The following is a 20,510-nucleotide window of genomic DNA, read 5'->3' on the forward strand; positions in this document are numbered from 1 at the left end:
GATGTTTGCAGAAAATGGAATGTTCCCTTAATGTTCACATAATGTTTTTAAACCCTGTATATTTTGAACGTTCAAGTCAGAAAAAAAGTTTGTCGCAATGTAATTTAATGTAAATGGTTTAATGGTTAAATGTTAGCACAACCTTCTTGGAATATATATTTTTAAGACTATGTTTGCAATCAGATTTGCACCTCAAATGACGTGTAAGAGAGGAAAGTGTTTGTGATCTGTGTCTGAATCTGTAATTTAATTATTTAATTATGTCTGTGAAACACTGCATTAGTGCACTTTATGACATATGCAGCGGGGCAAAATAAACGCATTTTCACTTGTTTGGTTAATTAAATTCATTAGTATAAGTCATTACAAATAACAATGCAATGCATGAGTATTTGATGTTTTAATAACAGATTCCCATATACAAACTGTATATTGTGATATTGTTGGCCACGTCACCAGACTCAGGCATATAACCGTGTGCTAAATAAAAACACATGCAGTGGAAATTCAATGACTTTAAAGGAAAGCAGTGTGGAGGAATGGATTCTCCATTGAAATCGTCCATTTTCATACGTCGACGTCATCTGTTGGATACACACTTAAATGAGACAAAACATCTGTCAGAACTGAATGCATTTGCAAATTAAAAAAAATAAAATAATGGATGGTATTATTTAAGCAGTAGTTTAAAAAACGTACAATAAAAATACACAAAACGTTCCAACATCCACTAATTGGTCCATTGCATTTCTCCAGTTAACAGCAAAGACAATCACAACGCTACAGCCGTATAAAACAAGTCCCAAAATATCTGAGATAAAAAAATAATAAACACAAATGAGACTTAAGTGTTAAGCATACATACTGTCAGGGCTAAAACAGTTTTTTCACATAATGTTCTGAGATTATGTGGGAATGATCGCATACGAGTTCAGTAGCTTGGCCGTTGTCTTAAATACAAGCTGCCTCTAGGAGAAGAAACTTCCATGCCGGGATCACTAAAGTACACATAAAAACCACATTCAGGCTACAACCAGTGCAATGACTGGTTTATATAGTGTTATTCTACGCAGACGTCTAGAAAGACTCAATGTCCTCAAATATGGCTTATCACAAACTTCTCTAGCAAGCCTAGCAGCACACTACTGAGTGTTTACTACTGAGAAAACAATCCATTCTTAAGGTAAGTTCACTGTCAGGGTCACAAACGAAACAGGGAACGTTCTAGCAAGGTTCTCTCAAAGTTATGAACAAACATTCTTCCATTAACGTTAATAGAACATTCGTTCAGAATTGTCTGGGCTTTAATAATGTTTTCAAAACGTTAGCACAAAAACATAATTTTTTTTAGTTGGACGTTCATCTAACGTTTTTTTTCTTTTTTTTCCGGAAAGTTCACTGAACATTCAAAAAGTAACGTTCCTATAATGTTTGAAGAATGATACGATGGAATGTTTGCTTAATGCTCACATAACCAAGAAAAAAAAAAAATTAAAAAATTGCACGTTCAGAGAACATTCAGAAATAACATTTTCATAACTTAATTGGAAAGCAAAATGTTCCTAGAATATATTTTTGTTAGCTGGGTCAATTTTTGCAAGGCTTAGTTGAGAAACAGATTGAGACACATATTTGAGCTGTAACAACTGACAGTACATGTGAGATTCATTCTCTACAGAAGACATTAGCTATGTTTCCATTCAAAGTTGCGAATTTAATTAGAATATGGCATAAAACATTTGCAAATTAAGCAGTGTTTCCTTCCCATGTGTTCATGAGAACAAAATCGTCACTTCCTGGGAAATTGGTGCTAAAAAAGTCAGAATTGCAAAATGCAAACTTAGAATTCCGAGAAAAAAGTCAGAATTCTGGGATGCAAACTTAGAATTCTGAGAAAAAAAGTCATAATTGCGGGATTCAAACTCAGAATTCCGAGCAAAAAGTCAGAATTGCGAGATGCAGACTCAAAATTCCAAGAAAAAAGTCAGAATTGTGAGAAGTAAACTTAGAATTCTGAGAAAAAAAGTCATAATTGCGGGATTCAAACTCAGAATTCCAAGGAAAAAGTCAGAATTCCGAGATGCAAACTTAGAATTCTGAGAAAGTCAGAATTGTGAGATGCAAACTCAAAATTCAGAGAAAAAAGCCAGAATTGTGAGAAGTAAACTTAGAATTCTGAGAAAAAAAGTCATAATTGCGGGATTCAAACTCAGAATTCCAAGGAAAAAGTCAGAATTCCGAGATGCAAACTTAGAACTCTGAGAAAGTCAGAATTGAAAGATGCAAACTCAAAATTCTGAGAAAAAAGTCAGAATTGTGAGAAGTAAACGTAGAATTCTGAGAAAAATAGTCATAATTGCAGGATTCAAACTCAAAATTCCGAGAAAAAAGTCAGAATTGTGAAAAGTAAACGTAGAATTCTGAGAAAAATAGTCATAATTGCGGGATTCAAACTCAAAATTCCAAGGAAAAAGTCAGAATTCCGAGGGGAAAAAAATCAGAATTCCGAGATGCAAACTTAGGATTCTGAGAAAGAAAGGATTGTGAGATGCAAACTCAGAATTCTGAGCAAAAAGTCAGAATTGTGAGAAGTAAACTTAGAATTCTGAAAAAAAAAGTCATAATTGCAGGATTCAAACTCAGAATTCCAAGGAAAAAGTCAGAATTCCGAGATGCAAACTCAGAATTCTGAGCAAAAATTTAGAATTGTGAGATGCAAACTCAGAATTCCGAGCAAAAGGTCAGAATTGAGAGATGCAAACTCAAAATTCAGAGAAAAAAAGCCAGAATTGTGAGAAGTAAACGTAGAATTCTGAGAAAAAAAAAGTCAATTGCGGGATTCAAACTCAAAATTCGTCTTAGTTTATCCGCATGTCTTCTTATCGGATAAACAATGATCCACCTCAATTGAGCACATTCACTTATTTTTAGTATTTATGCGCATTTTGGCTTTTCCATCCAGCGTTTTTTTATGCGATATCCCAAAATAGGTGGATGGAAACATAGCTATTGAATGCCTTTGGTTATGATGGGTTAGTTCTGTTAACATGATGTTAAAGCTGATCTGCTTAATGGGAATAATCAAATTGAATGCCAAAAGACATTTGATACAACATTGTCCTTTCAAGAAGTCTGCATGACACACTTCACATCAGTGATCCAGACTCCTGAAAACAGTCCCTCCAACGAGCTCAAATCAACCTGTAAATGTGCAAAGTTTTGCAAGAGGCATAGCAGGTGTAAGGAATAGCGCCTACTCCATGCTACAAGAGTTAAACGTGTCGAGAAGTTTCTCTCTTTGATTGCATCTGACTTGCGTTTCAACAAGGCAAATTTCAAGAGATCCGCCTCCAGGAGCTCTAAACAGTCAAAACGGCGCGAACCTCAGATTTCATTGACCTCCGATGACGTTGCTTGCTTAGCAAAAACTTAGTAAATATATAAAATCTTGCTTTCACGGTTCGTACACCATTTCTAGACAACATTAACCTTGTTAATCTCTCTAATCTATGAAGCAGAGAACTCGTCTAGCAGTCGGACGAATGTACGTAACTCTCAAACTCCCATCCGACAGCTTATGAAGCACTAGCACACAAGAACAATAAATCATCAGTTCCCTAAAATCTGCAAACATTCAATGCATCTGTCGCTATGTACAATATAGGATCTTCATATATTAATTATTCGAGTTCATTATTCCATTATAGAGTAGTCTGAATATGTACAATAGAAGACTCCATGATCAAATAAATAAATAAAAAGTAAAATGGCCGTGGCTTTCGCAGTGTAATAGAAGAGGCCAGCAGGGTTTCTGCAAAGAAGAGTCTCGATCTTCGATCGTTTGCAGTCTGTCTGCGGGCGAGAGCTGAAGTCGCAGCTGTGCATCATGGTCCCGTGTGCATTTACATGTGACGTTAATGTGCAACTAAAGCGTGGGTGGGTGAAACACTGGCTCCTGGCTCTCGGGAATGAGGCTTCAGCTATACCACGGTCCCACTCGGCGAGTTTCCATTCTGTGCTGACAGCGGTTGAGACGGATGCTAGTGCAAAAACACAAGAAACAGCATGAGTTTGACTGTGAAAGCACTGGCGCTTGGCAAATGCTTTGCCACATCTGAAAATGACAGGCCAGAAACATGAAACCGTATTGTTTTTATTAGAAGTACATGTCTTTAACCTGTTAACTGTCGGCCACTTTTTGAGCATATTTGGTTGTAATCCTTGAAAATCCTTCAGAAAATGAAAGAGTAAAAAAAGTTTTATAAAACATTATAGAACATTTTATACAAAATATATATTTCACAAAATAATTTGGACTCTAAAATTGGTACAAAATCAAAGTCATGCCTAAGCAAGTTGTGTCTCAAATTTGAAAGTGATATCAAAAAAATTGAGGTTCTTATGGGATTTTGTTTACCAAAAATAGCCCCCGCTCATGCATTTGATGCTCTCTCCTGTCAAAAATCTGTCACAATATCAGTTCTAAGAAAACAGCAGCCAAATATGAAAACTTGAGTCTCAGAGCTTTCCAACAATATGTCAAGATTAGAAAAAGAATTTACTATAAAACACTAATTCAAAGTGTAAAGTTGGTAGCGTTTGAAACACAACTCCACCCACTAGAGGGAGGAACCCACTAAACATTTTTTGATGGTAACACAATGTCCAATTTCTAAACGGTTTTCACAGAATGACTTTTGAGCGTTTAAACCTTCAACTGATACCTAATTTATGATAATTACTAAAATATGTGATAGGGAAAAAAGGCAATAAAAAGCACGCCAGGTTTGACTTCATTTATATATTAAATTACAACTAAAGTTACAGGTTAATTGGGTTAGAGTGCAACAATTGGTTCTGGAAATAAAAATCTATTCATTTTTACATTTTAAAAGCCATCAGCACACATTATTTCAACTAGATTTTAAAATAACTGTTTAACAGTAGAAAAAACTACATTACCAATGATTCTGCAAAGAAATATCCAAAAATTAAAACGTGCAAATTGCGGCAAAAGAACCCTCTCCCATGATGCACTGTGAATGACTTATTGATTGACAATTGAATGTTTTCACTGATGTCATTCACAGTGCATAATGGGATTGTAATTCTTTCCCTTAAGTCGTTAGGTTCACAGTCACAGCTTCGTCTATTTTATTTCAAATCAAAGTTTATAAAGTTGTGACTCATAGCTAGTTGGTTTGGTTTATGGCTTATAACTCTTAAACATATATATTTCACAAAATAATTTGGACTCTAAAATTGGTACAAAATCAAAGTCATGTCTAAGCAAGTTGTGTTCCAAATTTGAAGTTGATATCACAAACATTCAGCTACTTATGGGATTTTGTTTAAGCCCAGTACCAAAAATAGTCATGCATTTAATGCACTCTCCTGTCAAAAATATCTGTCACAATATCAGTTCTAAGAAAACAGCAGCCAAATATATCTAATATGTCAAGAATAGAAAAAGAATTGACTATAAAACACTAGTGCAAAGTGTAAAGTTGGTAGCATTTGAAACACAACTCCACCCACTAGAGGGAGGAGTCCGCTAAACGATTTTCGATGGTAACACAATGTCCAATTTCTAAACGGTTTTCACAGAATGACTTTTGAGCGTTTAAGCTCAACCTTTCAATTTATAACTCTTAAAGACTTTTCTAAAATCCTAATGTAAAAAAAAAACATACATCCACCATCGTGCTCTATATTTGCCGTAATTTTAACGTGCATTTGTCGTATTTTTTACATGTAAATCTAGACTCACCGCTTTGCCAGGTCGAGCCCAAGTGCAGATGAGGCCCTCCTGGCACGCGGTGATGATGCAATCGTTCATGAAGACGAGTACGGTGAGTCGCTCGTGGGCGATTTTCTTGCACACTAGCGGCTCCAGCAGCGGCACCTCATTCATGCGCGGACACAGCGTGGTTCCCAAGACTTTAGCGCCATCTAGTCGATTGCTGCGCGGCGCCACGTTGATCTTATCGTTGCTTTTGCTGATGTTGCCGAGGCTGTGGTAGCGCTTGTGCTCCTTTTCCCCTCCCACCCCGGATTTGTCCGATTTGCGTTCTTGGAGTGACAGCGTAGCGAAGCGGCCGATGCTAAACGGCGCACTTCCTCCTCCGCTGCCGGCGCTGCCACTGCTGCCACCCGTGACGCCGCTCTCTGTCGCCCCCTGGATCTTGGAGGTGTTTGCGACGGCAGGGTGTGGAAGGGAATTGGAGCGCGACAGCGAACGAGGTAAAGGTAGCGGCAATGTAGACGTTTGGTGCGAGGGATGATGGTGACCTTCGACTACGCTACTTCCGCTAGTGCTGTTCAGCGCCGTGGATGCCGGAACGGTGGGGCCGAAGGTGTTCGTAAGCGCTCGGGAGAGCGGAAGTCGCGGATACAGAACGTCGTCCGTCAGGTCCCACAAACAGAACTGCGTGTCCTGCCCGACGGATCCGAAGCGGTACGAAACGGACGACGTGCCACCCTTGGAGCTGTGCCGAGAGAGGCGCGAGAGCGTGCTGCTGGTGCGCACGCGGCCGAAGTGCAGCGCCCCCTGCTGGAGATCCTCCTCGCTGCCGCTGAGCTCCATCGGCTCGTCGTCCTCCAGGTTAGTGGTGAAGGGGTCGAACGCCACCACATTGACCCACGACTTGTGACCGTGTCCACGCGCCACCACTCGGCTCTCCGCGAACGACCACACCGTCACCAGGTCGTCCTCTCCGCCGGTGGCCAGGTACTTCCCATCGGGGCTCCAGGAGACACACAGCAACCCTCCGAAGTAGCTCTTCATCACTCCCTGCAGCTCCATGGAGTCGAAGTGGAAGACGCGGAGGCAGCCGTCCTGTCCGACACATGCCACGTGAACGCCGTCGGGCGAGAAGGCGAACTCGTTCAGGCTGCCCTCGCCCACCACCCAGCGGAGTAAAGGGTTGCGAGGCGTCTTGGTCTTGCAGGAGTAGACGGAGAAGCCCTCGCCCTGGCGGAGCAGACAGTACTGAGGAGCCGTGGTGCCGCAAGGATGCTCCACGTTGTAGAGGTAGAGGTGACCGCTGGCGTGAGACGCCAAGAAGAGATTCTCCGACTTGGGCAGCCATTTGAGACACGTCACCTTTGATTTGTCGATCAATCTCTGGGGAAGAAATCACACTATGTCAGCAATGTGATGATATGAAAATTATACACTGATAAAAAGTGACCTTTATAATGTTAATAAATGCTGTTCTTTTGCGCTTTTTATTCATCTAAGAATCCTGAAAAATAAAATGCATTCATTTTTTCAACACTGATAATCAGAAATGTTTCTTGATCAGCAGATCATCATATCAGAATGATTTCTGAAGGATCATGTGACACTGGAGACTGGAGTAATGATGCTGAAAATTCAGCTTTGATCACAGGAATAAATTACATTTTTCAATATATTCACATTTTAAAATATATTTCACAATTTTTTACTGTATTTTTGATCAAATAAAAGCAGCTTTAGTGAGCAGAAGAGGCTTCTTTCTAAAAAATATTACAATTTATAAATTAACTTTTGAACAGTAGTATGTATATTTTAAATCTCGCAGCAAATTAATCACACATCAAATTTTGCTGAGAAATTACCCCATAAGATAATTTAAAGTCATTATTGTGTTAAACGAGAAAAGCATCAAACAGACATCTCAAGTAGCTTTAGAAAAATAATTAAACTACATGTTTAATGTTTTTTTTTTTTTTTATTAATATAAAATATATAAAATATTTTTGGGAAATTATGGAATTTTTCATGAAACAATAAGAAATTAAAACTGCTAGTAGGTGGCGGTAAATGTCTAAATAAGTTAGTCATTGAGTCATTCAATCATTTGATTCATTCAAACAGCTGATTCATTCAGGCATTAAGTAAATGATTCGCTCAAAACGTGAATCTTATTTGTGGACAAAATATTATTACTGGGCTGAAGTATGACCAGTAATGTGAAGTATGAACTGGTAAGTCATGTGAAATAACCTTTTCAGAACATACTTTTTTCACCATAAGAGTATATCCTGCTAAACTTGATTCAATAAGAAGCCACATACTACTTTCAGTTCAACATTACTGAGTGGTTGTAAAAAGGTCAAGTAATAAAGACTGTAAGTAAGAGCTCTTCATGCTTTCGATTAGATTGCCAAACACAAACTGCCACGAGGAAGTTACAACATGTTTGTGGCTGATTGCAGGGGTTTCAAGATCTAAACAGGGTTCCTGTTTCCTTATCACTGATGTAGAAACATGAAGTCAGAACGAAGGATCTTAATGATCCAAACGGTGGATCTCCAGAAATGATTTATGCAATAATATGCAAGACGTTTCTCCTTATTGAACCCTAGAGTTCTATTTAGAACCTTTATGTCTCGGAGTGTAACATTCATCGGTTCCATGATGAGTGTCATCTCATCTGCTCACCTCCTCGTTGAAGAGCTTGCTGGTCTCTTTCTTGATGGGGTCGAGGTACTGCACCTGTCCGGCGGAGAAGCCCACGATCAGAGCCACGCTGTCAGCGGTGGCCGAGTACTGGTTGAAGTCATGACACGTGGGCTGAGTTCCCTTATAGATGCGCTTGTCTATCGGCTTACTGAGATCCACCGCCTGCAGAGAGAGTCAGATACACAGCTGGATTTGTGTGTCACTGGGGCTTCATTCATATTCTGAATTCGTTTTTAGTTTTATACACTACAGAAATGATGTTCTTGTTTTCTGGCACAAATATCTACTGGAGAAGCAAAATGACTGAAGATATTAAGTCTTGTTTAATTGAAAAATCATCAAAATGAAGTGAGTTTATGCTTAAAACAGGAACAAAAATCTGCCAATGGAGTCAGAAAAATAATCTTGTAAGTGTATTTTTTTAAGACCCCATTGGCAGATATTTGTTCTTGTTTTAAGCACAAACTCATTTGATTTTGATTACTTTTTCTTAATATCTGAAGTAATTTTGCTTCTGCAGTTAATATATTTTGATTTAAGGATGTTTAGATGTTTGTGCTGGAAAACAAGACAGAAACACCGAAGAAGAACATCATTTTTCTCAGTTTTCCTTTTAATTTTAGTTTAACTTTTAGTAATTTTCTTATGGAAGCTTGTTTCCACCACAAAATAAATCATAAAAAAGTTAATTCTGACTTTTTATCTCACAATTCTGACTTTATTTCTTGCAATTGCGAGTTTATATCTAACTTTTTTTCTCACAATTGTGAGATATAAACTCACAATTGCAAGAAAAAAAGTCATAAAATTCCTTTTTAATGATTTATTCTGTGGTGGTAATCCATATTTTGTCATATTAATTTGTTTTTCCTTTTTCCCTATTAATTTTTAATCCAGTTTTAGATATTTTGGATCAAGTTAATCTAGCTGTTACAAACAATTATTTTATTCTGTTTGATGTTTTCTTTTCATGTTTTTGGTTTTAGTTAACTATAAAGACCCTTATATTCAGATATATGAAAGAAAGGACAAGATCATTGTATTATTTTGGTGTTATTATATACATTTGTAGTCAAATAGTGATCGTCACAAACTCTAAACGTGTATCAAATGTGCAAACCACTACTTCTCTTTTTATGTACATATACAATTAAGAAAACATGATGATGAACACATGCTGGTTTTGGCATCCTTTACTAATCTGACCAGATCAAGAAGATGTTCCTCCATTGAATCATGGTCCACAAACATCAACAATACTAGCAAATCTGGTCAGTCCAGATCTCAGGGTCGAGTCTGACATCTTGTGGTGATTCAGAGGTCACTAAAAGCATATTAATGACCATCATAAACCGATTCATATCAGTGTGGAAGTCTTCAATACAAACAGTGTTTTAAATGAAAGCTTACTGAAAGCTTGCATATGAGAGTTTAAATCTCGTGTAAACGTGACAAGTGTCCTTATTTGTTGCATTTACACACAAATGCAGAAAGATTTCAATGCGCTTCTCTTGATGACGCGCGAATGTAAACAAAAGCGCCGCTACATTGTATCAGATCCGCGTCTGTCATTCATCAGTGAGATCAAGAGACGCGGTCCGACCGTACCTTCTTAATGTTCGTGTAGGTGTAGAAGTAAAGTTCCCTGCCGATGTTGAAGCACACTCGCTCCGAATCCTCGCTCGGGTCCTCCGGCTTCAGCTTCACCATCGACACCCGGACCGGCGGCAGGAAGCCCGGAGAGGAGTTGGCCGCGGCGGCGGACCCGGGCCCCTGCACCAGCCCAACACCAGCACCGCCGCCCGGGATGGAGCCCGTTCCTGCGCCCGGCCCCACCGTGACACCCGCCGAGGGTCCCCGCGGCAGCCCGGCCCGCTGCTGAGAGTCCGAGAGGGTGAGCAGCTTGTAGAATCCCTCCCGGGTCCGGAACTGCGATTTAATCTCATTGATATCCTTCAGAGCGCCTCCATCTGCGGCCATCTTCAGTCCAAACGCGCCGCACAGGAAGCGCCGCGCCTCTGACCTGGAAATAATGCGGAAAACTACAAGCAAAATGGGAGCAGCGATGCACGGGTCGCCCGTGAACTCGAACCGGAGAGGACGGACGCAACCGGATGATGATGATGCTGATGCTCCGGTCACTATGATCTCAGAGCTGACTCATTACAAACTGACATCCATCTATCTATAGTCTTACATGATGAATGTAAAGCATTTATTAAATATATCCTCCTGAGACCCAGAACACTTTTTTTTTTTTTAGTTTTTTTTTATCCCCACATCATTAAAAAATTAAGAATTAAAAAATAACATTTTTTAAAAATTATATTTTATTCATATGTTATGGTATGTCCTCTGTAGTGGACACCAGGACTAAGCTGATTAAAAAAATAGCATGGCATGAAATGATGTATAGGCAAAAACAATGGGATTTTTTTTTTTTTTTAAATCACCAATTAATTTTTAGGCTTCGGGATTGTTTTGTATAAAGATGATTCTCAACTATGTTATGAAAGATATAATGGAATTAATTGGTATACCATTTTTACTTTATGCGATATGTGGGTAAAATAGTCATACATGGATTTTCCCATTCAATACACTGCATCTAATATGCATATTAATGTCTTCTTGGAGCAACATGTAATGAAGAAAGAAGTGTAATAATGGGAGTAATAATTGGCAACATTTTCATAATAATATCTAATAATTAATAGGAATATTGATATATAATTTATTTCCCTATTCACTCCTAAAATGCCTGATAAACATAATTTAAGTCCCGTATAAAATCAATGTCCTGTTTCATAACAGAAAGTCATATTTCGATTATAAACTCCATAACATTTTCTTGAGATGTTGAAAATTAATGCAATTTAAATGATGATTACAAAATATTATCATATTTCCATAAGAGTGCTAATTTTCATTTTCAGTCATATTTAAAGACGTTAAAGAAGTTGTTGTTTTCATGGCGAAACCAATAAAGGTTTTGCATCTCTGCAAATCCCTGAATGTGCTCTTTACAGGACATCCAGACTTAAACGTGTGACATGTCAGAGAAAATCACTAAAACATCACGTCCACTATAGGGCTGGGTTTTGACACAATTTCCACAATCGATTCGATTATTATTCACATGCTTTCGATTCAATTCGATTATTTTGGATGTAGTATTTCAGTTTCAGCACATGGCAAATTTTCTAGAGGAAATAAATCTCTCCAGTAATGCTGTAAACTACACATGAGAGTCAGCTGGTGCTACTGTAATAATACTGAAGGTTAAATTAACTTATTTATATACAAACACTTAAACTACACTCAAAGATGCTTTTATCATAAATAAAGTTTAGAATTACATAATCATATTTCTACTCCAATTCATTTTTGTGAAATATAAACATTTAAATTGCGCCTGATTTATTCAAACATGCATTAATATTGAAGAACATTAAAATGAATATGAAACGGTGCATAGCTATATTTATCTTTCTAGAGTTCACTTTTCTATCTGACTAATGAGTTTATGGTATATGCACAATGAATATTAGGGCTGCACAATGATTAATTGCGATTAATCGTTTGCAAAATAAAAGTCTGTGTTTACGTAAAAAATAAGTGTGTTCTGTGTATAATAATTATGTATATATAAATACACACACATACATGTATAAATTTAAGAAATATATGCATGTATAAATAAATATATATATATTTAAATATATTTTATATTATATATAAATATTTTATATGTAAATATAACATTTTTCTTAAACGTATTTATATATACATAATTATTATACACAGAAAACACATTTATTACGTAAACACAGACTTTTATTTTGCAAACGATTAATCCCTGTGCAGCCCTACTGAATGTGTTTTTCTGAGGTAAATGTGACGTCATGTGACACTGAAGCTGTTTTATTGAGGCTGAAGCACTGATTGAGCGATTACACGAGACATGATACGGATTTCAGTAAGTTGTACTGTATATTTTAACATACCTTCAGATGTTTATTTCGCTGTAACTGGTATTAAAGCGGAGGAGAGGATGATCACATGCTTCTCTTTTACTGAGGCGCTAAAGCGATCCGTCACGCCACATTAAACAGCGCCAAAACGGTATTTATTTTTTGAATCTCATAATAAGATGGTGCTTATTCCATTATGCTTTTTCAATCTACACCACCTTGCAAAAGTTAAAACATTTCTCTGATGCAAGAATTTTCCATTATCCATGCATTCATTACCACACATCCTGATTACTGTAATTCACTTGACTATGGAGCTAATAGCTCATCTATTGGGCACCAGAATGCGGCTGTTGACTGGCAGCAAAAAATTTGATCTTTGATTTGGTCTCTGCGCTTAAATCTTAAATCTTATTTTTTATGATTTAGGGTTTAGCAACAAATGAATTTTATTGTGTATTTTACTCTGCTGTTTGAAGTTTTCTTTTTATGTATGGTTTCTAATGTACAGCCCTTTGGTCAACCCTGTGTTTGTTTTTATATGTGCTTTATAAATAAATAAATAAACTGAATCTGAGACTTTGCTTCATATCAAAAGTAACAGATTATTGTGATTTATTGGATGGGAGGCGCTACATATTCTGCTCATTCATCAACTGAAAACAGACGAGACGAATCCATTCTTGGGATTTAAGAATCAATATCAGTTCATAAAAATGAGAATCGATTAAAATCAAGAAATTGATATTTTTTACCCAGCCCTATCCACTACAGAGGACAGAAGTCTATTCCCGGGTCCCAGGAGGATATTTGCAGACATTTATTACAGTAGACATGTGACCATCTTTGAATGGATTTTATTTTGATAGAGAAAACATTGTCACATTCACATCTTCTGTTGATGATTTTACACAGAAATTACTTTATTAATCCACAACAGACGTGCAAATACTCCAGTTTCTCCAAAAACAGTCTGTTCTCTCTGTGACGTTCAGAATGTCCCATCAGAGTAACAGCAAACACTGAGGAGATTTCTGAACGACCAGGAGGTGGCGCTGCTCTCTCTCTCTCTCTCTCTCTTTCTCTCTCTCATACACACACTTTTTCTCTCTCTCACACACACACACTCACACTTTCTCTCCTCTCACACTCACACACACAAACACACACACATTCACACATTTGTATTGACGTGTTTATTAACATCAGGGGGAGTTTTATGTCAGAGTTTGGCTGTCCTGTGTGTGTGTGTGTGTGTGTGTGTGTTTGTGTAACACTCTCAGGAAACAGGGGCGGAGTCAACCGTCTCCAGGATGTACAGATTACAGAGTCCTGATTGGTCATCACACACTCGCTTCTCCATGACAACGGTTCTGTTGACAGGAATCAAACATGTCATAATGAGAAAACGTTTGTGACCTGAAAATTATTTAGATGTTTGAGTGTGTGTGTGGGTGTGTGTGTGTGTGTGTTCACCTGTCATATCCCAGCAGCCGGAATATTCTTTTGGTGTCAGTGATTTCCTGCAGTATCTCTGATGACCCCTGACCTCTCCGCTGCCAGCCGTGTTTCCAGATGGCGATCAGCGTGTCGTCGTAATACACTGAGGACACAGAGTGTGTGTGTTGACGGAGGGTTCTGACTCGTACAGCACGCGCGACACACACACGAACACACACTTACCCACGGCGTCTATGTCTAACTTGAAGGTGACGTCCGACGGCTGGAGTCTGTGGCTTTTGGCTGATCCGTCCAGAGCGACTGTGTGAACGGCGTCTGATGACCAACAGAAAATAATCTTACCATAAAACCACCGCGGAAAACATCATCATCATCACAGCGCCATGACGACAACTGTACAACACTGTGACATCTGAGGTGTTTGTTTATGAGGGGGACTGTGTGTGTGTGTGAGTGTGTGTGTGTGTGTGTGTGTGTGTGTGTGTGTGTGTGTGTGTGTGTGTGTGTGTGTGCGTGTGTGTGTGAGTGGAACGTTCCGTTCATGTAACATGTGACTTTCTGTTGCTGAAGGAATATTCTGAGTTGTTTACATATGCAGGTGTGTCATGTTTATCACCACAGACAATATTTTCGGCTTTATAAAAACAAGTGTGAAATGTGTTGTGTGTGTGTATGTGTGTGTGTGTGTGTCAGTGAATGGCAGAAACATGCAGTTTGTGTTTATTCAATCACTAAAATTAATTCTTATAAATGTGTTATTTCAATACAATTATTATGCGAGTGACATATCAGTAAAATTTCAGTACAATAAACATTCAGATTTTAGTTTTTCTAAGAAAATGTTTGTTTGTTTATTTATCCATGTCTTTTTAGAGAACTGATATCAATAATTCACCGGGTCTATAGAAACCCTACTTAGAGGTTGTTCCACATTATTAAGCAAGTCACAGTTCTCATGCAATATGGGAAGAAAGATCTTTCTGAAGATGAAAAGCATGAAATGGTGCAATGATGTGCAAAAGGCATGAAAACAACCAATATTGTGTGAAACTGAATGGAGATTATTGAATTATCATAAGATTTATGAGTGATTTAGAGCAGAACTCGGTCAGATAAATAAAGATTATTGTATTAAAAGAGCAGCTATATAAAAAGCCAGTGTTGAGCAGCAAACAGGTATTTGAAGCTGCTGGTGTCTCTGGAGTCTCGAGAAGCTCTCCTGGCTGGCAGTTGTGCGTAAAGATGCATTTCAGCCACTCCAAACCAAACTTCACAAAGACAAACATTAACAGTGGGTGTAGAAATACATGAAGACTCATTTTTAAATAGTTTTATTCACTGACTAATGCCGTACTACAATGGATGGTCTAAATGGATGGATTTCTGGATGGTTGGTGAATGGCCACCACGTTCCAACAAGACTGTGACGTCAGCAAGGAGCTGGCGGGTGATGATTTGGACTGGAATACTGGGAAGTGAGATGGAAGGTCCCTTTAGGGTCTCTGAGGGTATTAAAAATGACTTTTGCAAGATATGTGGAGTTCATAACTGCAAAAAAACACGGCAATAAAACTTTGAAAATGTATTTCTACACCCACTGTAAATGTTTCTCTTTGTGAGCTTTGGTTTGGAGTGGCTGAAATGCATCTTTACGCACAACTGCCAGCCAGGAGAGCTTCTCGAGACTCCAGAGACACCAGCAGCTTCAAATACCTGTTTGCTGCTCAACACTGGCTTTTTATATAGCTGCTCTTTTAATGCAATAATTTTTATTTATCTGACCGAGTTCTGCTCTAAATCACTCATAAATCTTATGATAATTCGATAATCTTCATTCAGTTTCACACAATATTGGTTGTTTTCATGCCTTTTGCACATCATTGCACCATTTCATGCTTTTCATCTTCAGAAAGATCTTTCTTCCCATATTGCATGAGAACTGTGACTTGCTTAATAATGTGGAACAACCTCTAAGTAGGGTTTCCATAGACCTGGTGAATTATTGATACCAGTTATCTAAAAAGACATGGATAAATAAACAAACAAACATTTTCTTAGAAAAACTAAAATCTGAATGTTAATTGTACTGAAATCTTGCTGATATGTCACTTGCATAATAATTTGGAACGCAGTGTAAATGTATATAGTGAGTCTGTTTTTTAATGTTTTTTAGATGATTGAAACAATTTTTATATGATTTCTGTGTAATTCATCACACTGTGATGGAATATCAAGCGGAGCACATTGCATTATGAGATATAATGTTTATAGTGCAAACTTCATCAAATGCATTCATCTGGAGAGAATCTGTCCTGAGATGTGAGTGAGTGTTTAATGTCACATGATACTCACTGTCAATCAAAACCAGCAGTGTGTCGCCGTCCATCTGATGCAGCTGGACTCTGTCAGCGCCGCGACTCTCTGAGACACGGAGAGAGAGAAGAGTTGAGACTTTCTGCAGGACTGAATGTGTGTGTGTGTGTGTGTGTGTGTGTGTGAGGATCCGTACCGAGTCCGGTGTCAGTGAACCACGAGGTGTTTGAGTTGAGGTCGATGTAGTCCAGCTGAACCGGGTGTGACGGACTGGCTCCTCTGCTCACCCTGATATAAACCTGCGGATACTCCTGATCGGGAACCACCAGCATCTCAAACACACGCAGCGGCGTCGGCAGAGGGAAGTCAAATTGCTGTGAGACCAGATCATGAGGAAAGAAATGAACACTTTTATTAATCGAGTAGTACTGATCAAAAGTGACAGTAAAGACATTTATAATGTTATAAAAGATTCTGTTCTTTTGAACTTTCTATTCATCAAAGAATCCTGAGAAATAAAATGTGTCACGGTTTCCACAAAAATATGATTTTTCAATTTGGAAATGTTTCTTGAGAAGCAAATCATCATATCAGACTGGAGTAATGATGCTGAAAATTCAGAGGAATAAATTACACTTTACTATATATTCACATAGAAAACAAATATTTGAAATTATAATAATATTTCACATTTTTTACTGTATTTTTGATCAAATAAATGTGGCGAGCAGAAGAGGTTTTTGAAAGGTGTGTGTGTTTAGTTACACAAACATTTTAACGTGGATTGGCACTTAATCACAGGAAACGGCGCGCGATACCTCAAGTGTTGGTTCTCATGCACAGACAACAGACACACGGTGATTAGTGCAACACGTAGAGCGAGACTAAGTGAGAAAAATATTTATAACTGAACAGAGACACGGTGACATTTATGTCTCGAGATGGTGGGCGAAGTGATTTTGCATGAAAGGTCAGAGGTGAGAAACAGCAAGGCATTAGAGATCACAGCTGCTGGATATTTTCAGCAGTATTTAATGGCGGTTTTCTCACCTTGATCAGCATAAACTTGTGCATGGGCTCGTACCACTGCAGCAGAACCACACTGGACTCCAGCGCACAGCACAGAAACACACAGCCGTTCTGAGCGTTATGAGCTACACAAACAGAAGAGGAAGAAAACACTGAGGGTTTATTCATTTACAGAGCCGGCTGGGTTAGATTTGAACAGACAGGACATTCAGTAATTCAGTAAACTACCGGTCAAAAGTTTGGAAGAATTACAATTTTTAAATGTTTTTGTCTCTTCTACTCACCAAGGCTGTTTTTATTTGATCATAAATAGAGTAGAAATTGTGAAATATTGTTACTGCTTTCAATGTGAATATATAGTAAAGTGTAATCAGCATCAGTCTTCAGTGTCACATGATCCTTCAGACATGCTGATATATTTTTATTATTCCAAACCGGTCACAAGTAAGCTTTTTCAGGCCAACATTCAAAGTTTGTCTTGATCAGGATTTTCTCATCTCACCCACTGAACATGTCCTGCATCCCTTTGTGTCTGGAATCTTCGTGCTGATTGCAAACTTCCTGTTATGAGACGACAAGAACACAGCAAGATTAGATTGTGTGGTTGTGTGCTTCTGTGCATCTGTGCTTTTCCTTTATTTGGGTCACTAAGTCACAACAAAGTTCCGTTAAGAGTGATGGACGCTGTGTGTGTGAGTGTTAAAGTGAGTGTGTGTGTGTGCGGTTTCTCTGTTTTCATGCATGTGTGGTTTGAATCGAATACACATCAGTGTTGCTGCAGCAAGTGTGTGTCATGCTGGTTAAAGTGCCCCTATTATTCTATTTTAAAGGTTCCTAGTTTTATTTAGGCTTTTTTCTACAACAGGTCTGCATGCAATGAAGGTAAAAATAAATGCTTTCATTTTCTCATAATATCCATTATAGCATCAGCTCTTTTTTTGACAGTGTCTGAAATGGTTCGATAAAGCATTCGGTCTATCTGAAAGCTCAAGTTCAAATTTCAAAGTGCACTTTATTGTCTTTCCAACCATTCAGCAAACAGTGTACAGCAGAACGAAATTGCATTTCTCCAAGCCCAATGCTCAATGCACATATAAGACAGCAACATAAAGCTCGTATGAGCAGGACAATCACAGGTAGATGTAATATGAAAGAACTACAGAAATACTACACACTGTGAGTGTCTTGCTCACTGTCACATTTGATGTAAACAGGCTCCAGTGGTGAAATGTTGCTCAAAAGTAGCATATAAGGAATAATAGCGATTTCAGTCAGTCCAACAGCCAGCATATCTGTGCATTGTTGACAGGAGGGTGAAGGTTTGAATATAAGTGTAGGTGCTGCTGAGCCCTCTTGACCAGGGAGGTGGTATTAGAGGTACATGACCTCAAGTCCTCAGCTACAGTTGCAAGAAAAAGTATGTGAACCACTTGCAGAATCTGTGAAAATGTGAATAATTTTAATAAAATAAGAGAGATCATACAAAATGCATGTTATTTTTTGTTTAGTACTGTCCTGAGTAAGATATTTCACATAAAAGATGTTTACATTTAGTTCACGAGACAAAACAATAGCTGAATTTATTATAATATCCCCATTCATAAGTATGTGAAGCATTGATTCTCAATACTGTGTGTGGTTTCCTGATGATCCACGACTGTTTGTGTGTTTTGTGATGGTTGTTCATGAGTCTCTTGTTTGTCCTGAGCAGTTAAACTGAGCTCTGTTCTTCAGAAAAATCCTCCAGATCCTGCAGATTCTTCAGTTTTCAAACATTTTTGCATATTTGAACCCTTTCCAGCAGCGACTGTGTGATTTTGAGATTCATCTTTTCACACTGAGGACAACTGAGGGACTCAAACACAACTATTAAAAAAGGTTCAAACATTCACTGATGCTCCAGAAGGAAACACGATGCATTAAGAGCCGGGGGTGAAAACTTTTGGAATTTGAAGATCAAGGTAAATTGTACTTAATTTTTCTTCTGGGAAACATGCAAGTATCTTCTGTTTGTTCCGAAGGGCAGTACTAAATGTAAAACAAAGATATTTAAACAGAATAAGAAAAACTGTGACATCTTCATCCTGTGCAAAAGTTTTCACCCCCCAACTCTTAATGCATCGTGTTTCCTTCTGGAGCATCAGTGAATGTTTGAACCTTTTTTAATAGTTGAGTTTGAGTCCCTCAGTTGTCCTCAGATGAATCTCAAAATCATTCAGTCGCTGCTGGAAAGGGTTCAAATATGCAAAAATGCTTGAAAACTGAAGAATCTGCAGGATCTGGAGGATTTTTCTGAAGAACAGAGCTCAGTTTAACTGCTCAGGACAAACAAGAGACTCATGAACAACCATCACAAAACACACAAACAGTCGTGGATCATCAGGAAACCACACACAGTATTGAGAATCAATGCTTCACATACTTATGAATGCGGTTATTTTAGTAAATTCAGCTATTGTTTTGTCTTGTGAACTAAATGCAAACATCTTTTATGTAAAATATCTTACTCAGGACATTTTGTACGATCCCTCTTATTTTATTAAAATTATTCACATTTTCACAGATTCTGCAAGTGGTTCACATACTTTTTCTTGCAACTGTATATGCACCCTCAGGAACTCCAACACAGTGCTGCCAGTGATCATGAGTGGCTTATGAACCGTACACTTCCTCCTGAAGCCAACAGTGACCTCTTAGTCTTGTTGACCTTCAGTGACAGGTTTTTATCACACCAGATGACGAGCTGGTTAACTTCTCTGTAGGCTGATGAGGCCCACCAATGCTGTGTCATCTGCGAACTTAATGAAGTGGTTCGAGTTGTGTCTGGTGCAACAGTCGCTGGTCATCAGGGTGAACAACAGCGGGCTCAAGACACACCCCTGTGTTCAGGACGATGTTCCCAACTCGTACTGTCTGGGGTCTATCAGTGAGGAAGTCCAATATTTAGTTGCACAGTGGGGTGTTGATGCTTATTGGGCAAAGTTTTCTCACCAAGGGATGAGGGATGACTGTGTTAAAGGTGGAGCTGAAATCTGCACATAATCATTTTCATTCCTCCAAATGCGCCAGGCTCAGATGAAATGCTGCTGTGGCGGCATCGGTGGAGAGGTTAGGGCGGTATGCAAACTGGAGTGCTGCTGGGAGTCTGGATGTGACAAGGCCAAAGCACTTCATCATGATGGGAGTGAGGGCTATCAGGCAGTTGTCGTTGAGTGTTGATGCTGGTGACTACTTTGGCAATGGTCTGATGGTAGTGGCCTTGAACTCTTTGCTGTTCCAAA

At 38.5% G+C, this 20,510-nt stretch overlaps 2 protein-coding genes across 3 annotated transcripts in view; both read right to left on the reverse strand.

The window, feature by feature from the left end:
- Positions 1-52: 52 nt before the first annotated feature.
- Positions 53-10,747, reverse strand: zmp:0000000529 (WD repeat-containing protein 20). Of its 2 annotated transcripts, XM_067365391.1 has the most exons (5): positions 10,061-10,747; positions 8,432-8,614; positions 5,771-7,126; positions 4,178-4,230; positions 53-4,040 (listed from the first exon to the last, which is right to left on the reverse strand). In XM_067365391.1, the coding sequence occupies exons 1-5, from the start codon at positions 10,430-10,432 to the stop codon at positions 3,977-3,979; spliced, it is 2,028 nt and encodes a 675-aa protein (XP_067221492.1). In that variant the 5' UTR covers positions 10,433-10,747; the 3' UTR covers positions 53-3,976. The 2 variants fall into 2 exon arrangements, with proteins under 2 accessions (XP_067221492.1, XP_067221493.1); XM_067365392.1 differs by lacking the exon at positions 4,178-4,230.
- Positions 10,748-13,215: 2,468 nt separating this feature from the next.
- The window catches only part of LOC137004290 (mitogen-activated protein kinase kinase kinase kinase 5), a 34,588-nt gene continuing 27,293 nt past the window's right edge, over positions 13,216-20,510 (reverse strand). The window contains exons 26-32 of the mRNA XM_067364479.1: positions 17,732-17,790; positions 17,251-17,354; positions 16,397-16,574; positions 16,240-16,308; positions 14,110-14,202; positions 13,903-14,029; positions 13,216-13,799 (exon numbers count right to left, since the gene is read on the reverse strand). Coding sequence (XP_067220580.1) covers positions 13,706-13,799; positions 13,903-14,029; positions 14,110-14,202; positions 16,240-16,308; positions 16,397-16,574; positions 17,251-17,354; positions 17,732-17,790 — 724 coding nt within the window. The 3' untranslated portion in view covers positions 13,216-13,705. The remainder of the gene's footprint in view (positions 13,800-13,902; positions 14,030-14,109; positions 14,203-16,239; positions 16,309-16,396; positions 16,575-17,250; positions 17,355-17,731; positions 17,791-20,510) is intronic.

Source organism: Chanodichthys erythropterus, chromosome 17, assembly GCF_024489055.1.
Source record: "Chanodichthys erythropterus isolate Z2021 chromosome 17, ASM2448905v1, whole genome shotgun sequence".
Classification (NCBI taxonomy): domain Eukaryota; kingdom Metazoa; phylum Chordata; class Actinopteri; order Cypriniformes; family Xenocyprididae; genus Chanodichthys; species Chanodichthys erythropterus.

What these genes read in the sequence shown, in the direction of transcription:
- zmp:0000000529 (XM_067365391.1), bottom strand. Translation starts at nt 10,432, where the DNA reads ATGGCCGCAGATGGAGGCGCTCTGAAGGATATCAATGAGATTAAATCG. An exon ending in CCTACACGAACATTAAGAAG is followed by an intron (nt 8,615 to 10,060) that starts GTACGGTCGGAC and finishes CTCTCTCTGCAG; the next exon opens with GCGGTGGATCTCAGTAAGCC. An exon ending in AAGTGGCCGACAGTTAACAG is followed by an intron (nt 4,041 to 4,177) that starts GTTAAAGACATG and finishes TTTTTGCACTAG; the next exon opens with CATCCGTCTCAACCGCTGTC.